General features: G+C 52.4%; 1 protein-coding gene across 1 annotated transcript in view; it reads right to left on the reverse strand.

Moving 5' to 3' along the window:
• RENBP (renin binding protein) overlaps window positions 1-2,286 on the reverse strand; it is a 5,925-nt gene that overhangs the window by 293 nt on the left and 3,346 nt on the right. The window contains exon 6 of the mRNA XM_077769609.1: window positions 8-146. Within this exon, the coding sequence (XP_077625735.1) occupies window positions 8-146 (139 nt within the window). The remainder of the gene's footprint in view (window positions 1-7; window positions 147-2,286) is intronic.

Here is a 2,286-nt window from a genome sequence, read left to right on the forward strand (position 1 = left end):
GGTCCACGGATAGCCGACTGCCCCGAGCCTCTCCGGCCCTGCCCTGTCCCCCACTCACCTTTGAAAGGACCCCCCTTGATGGTGAGAGCGACCTTCCCCTCGCGGTTCAGGTAGCCAAACCATTCACCATACTCAGGATCGCGAAACTGGAATAACAAGACCGTGACAGCGAGCACCTGCAGGAACCTCCCAGGTGCCACAAGGCCAGGGAAAGGGGCGCTCGTCGTCCCCACCGCACCGCACCCCTGGGTCAGAGCTGGGGCTGGCCCCAGGTAATGTGGCTCCAGAGTCAGCGCTTTTAAAAGCGAGACGGTGTCCAGGACGTAGACGAAAACATGGGGCTTTTTCCTTCTGCCTGGCGCTGGGCGTGTGCAGCCCGCTCACCCGCTGGGGAAAGGGCCACGGGCTGTGATGTGACAAGCTACAGGAGAAGGACTAACCAGCACCCTGTTTGGGGACGACAGAAACCTCATACATGGGGATCGTGCTGCTGGTTACAGAGATCCCCTGGTTCTACAAATGAACTGAGCACTTAAGATGGACACGTTTTACGGTGTATACATTGTACCTCAATAAAACTGATAAGGAAACAAAAGTAACTTTGTAGCAAGTTACCTCCTCGAAGTCCTTGTTCCCTCCTTCCCAGGCCTGTCTTCCAGTACATGAGACTGTAGACATCCAGCACAGAGCTCTGACTCTTGCCTGCCTCCGCACAGGCCCCAAACACACCTTCCCCTCCCTCAACGCCACCCGAAGCCTGCCCCTGCCCAGCAGCTCCGTTGACCCATTCTATGTTCTTTCCTTTCCTCTGCCGGCTTAGGACCGGCCACCTATCCCCTGCTGGCCTGTTAGTTCCACGCAGACACTCAGGATGGACCTCAGAGCCCTGACCTAGACCCTTCTCTTTCTTCCCCTGAGAGACACTTCAGTGGACCCCTTCTTGGAACCATCCTAGAGGAAACAATGACATTGAAGTTCACTATCAAAATGTCTTTATGGTGATGCCTCTGTGGGGCACCTGGGTGGCTCATTTGGTTGAGTGACTGACTTCAGGTCAGGCTGTGATCTCGAGCCCCCGCATTGGGCTCTCTACTGTCAGTGCAGATCTGTCAACTTCAGATCTCCCTCTGTCCATCCCCACGCTCATGTCCATGCTTCCCCCTCAAAAGTAAATAAACACTAAAAAAAAAAAAAAAGGTAAGTTGAGGCCCATGAGCTGCTGTATTCTTCACAGGGGCTAAAACTAGTCCTGCATCTATTCATGTGATTTTTCTAGTGACTTTGTTCATGTCCTTACTTATTTTTCCACTACTTGATCTGACACAGGAAGAATTTAACTGCTTTCCTGTCCAGGTTTTCCATGGATGTCTGAATTTTTGCTTTTTGTGTTCTGTTACGTTGGTTGGCGCATAATGATTTACCTGTTGGTGATAACCTCTGTAATTGCGCAGCGCTATCACTATCTCTTGAGAATGTATTCTTTACATTTCACATTATGCAAGTAACACTGCTGGCCTCTAACACATGTTCTCTATGAATGCATTCAGTATGAATCGCCCCAGTTGTCCTGGTTGGTGTGTTTGGAAGTAGTGATGTGTGTGTGCACTGCCTGGAGATGCCTCTCTACCTGCAGTGGAATATGAACACACTTGGGATTTCTATGAGTGACAAGGTCGGGCACTGCTATACCACTGTGGAGGCAAATGCTGAATTCCAGGTCGAGGTCAGTGCAAATGAGGGTGTAGTTTTCTCCCAGGTTCCAAAGCCCACACCCCAGAATGAGACCCCCTATAGTCCCTCCGATAGCCCTACTGGGGTTTCCCAGTGCAGTGGATCATGGCTTGAGAAACACATCAGGAATCTTCTTCATCACCAGGCTTAACACCTCAGGTGCCCCCTGAGCAGCAGCTGGTACATGACTCTGCTCATAGTGCTTGGCCTCTGGGGGACCCCTGGCTTCCTTCCTACCTCACAGCTGATTCATTCTTGCCTCCTTTGCTGGCCCCTCGTATTCCCTCTTCTCTCCTCTTCAGCACTCAAAAAGCTTACTTTGCCTCACGGCTCACAGTCTCTTCTATGTTCTTATAACACGCAAGTGATCGTGGCCAGCCCAGACCTCGCCTGCTCGACCAGACTCCGACCCCTCTGCCCACTGCAGCTCGCGCCCCAGGCCAGGCCCCGGTCCTCAGTGGCCAGGACGGACTGCTACATCCTCCCGTCTTCCTGATTTTGCCCGTGATCTAGAGTCTCCCTCCCAAAGCCCCAGGACCCAGTAATGCCTAAATC

Source organism: Crocuta crocuta, unplaced genomic scaffold, assembly GCF_008692635.1.
Source record: "Crocuta crocuta isolate KB4526 unplaced genomic scaffold, BGI_CrCroc_1.0 scaffold978, whole genome shotgun sequence".
In the NCBI taxonomy this organism is placed as follows: Eukaryota; Metazoa; Chordata; class Mammalia; order Carnivora; family Hyaenidae; genus Crocuta; species Crocuta crocuta.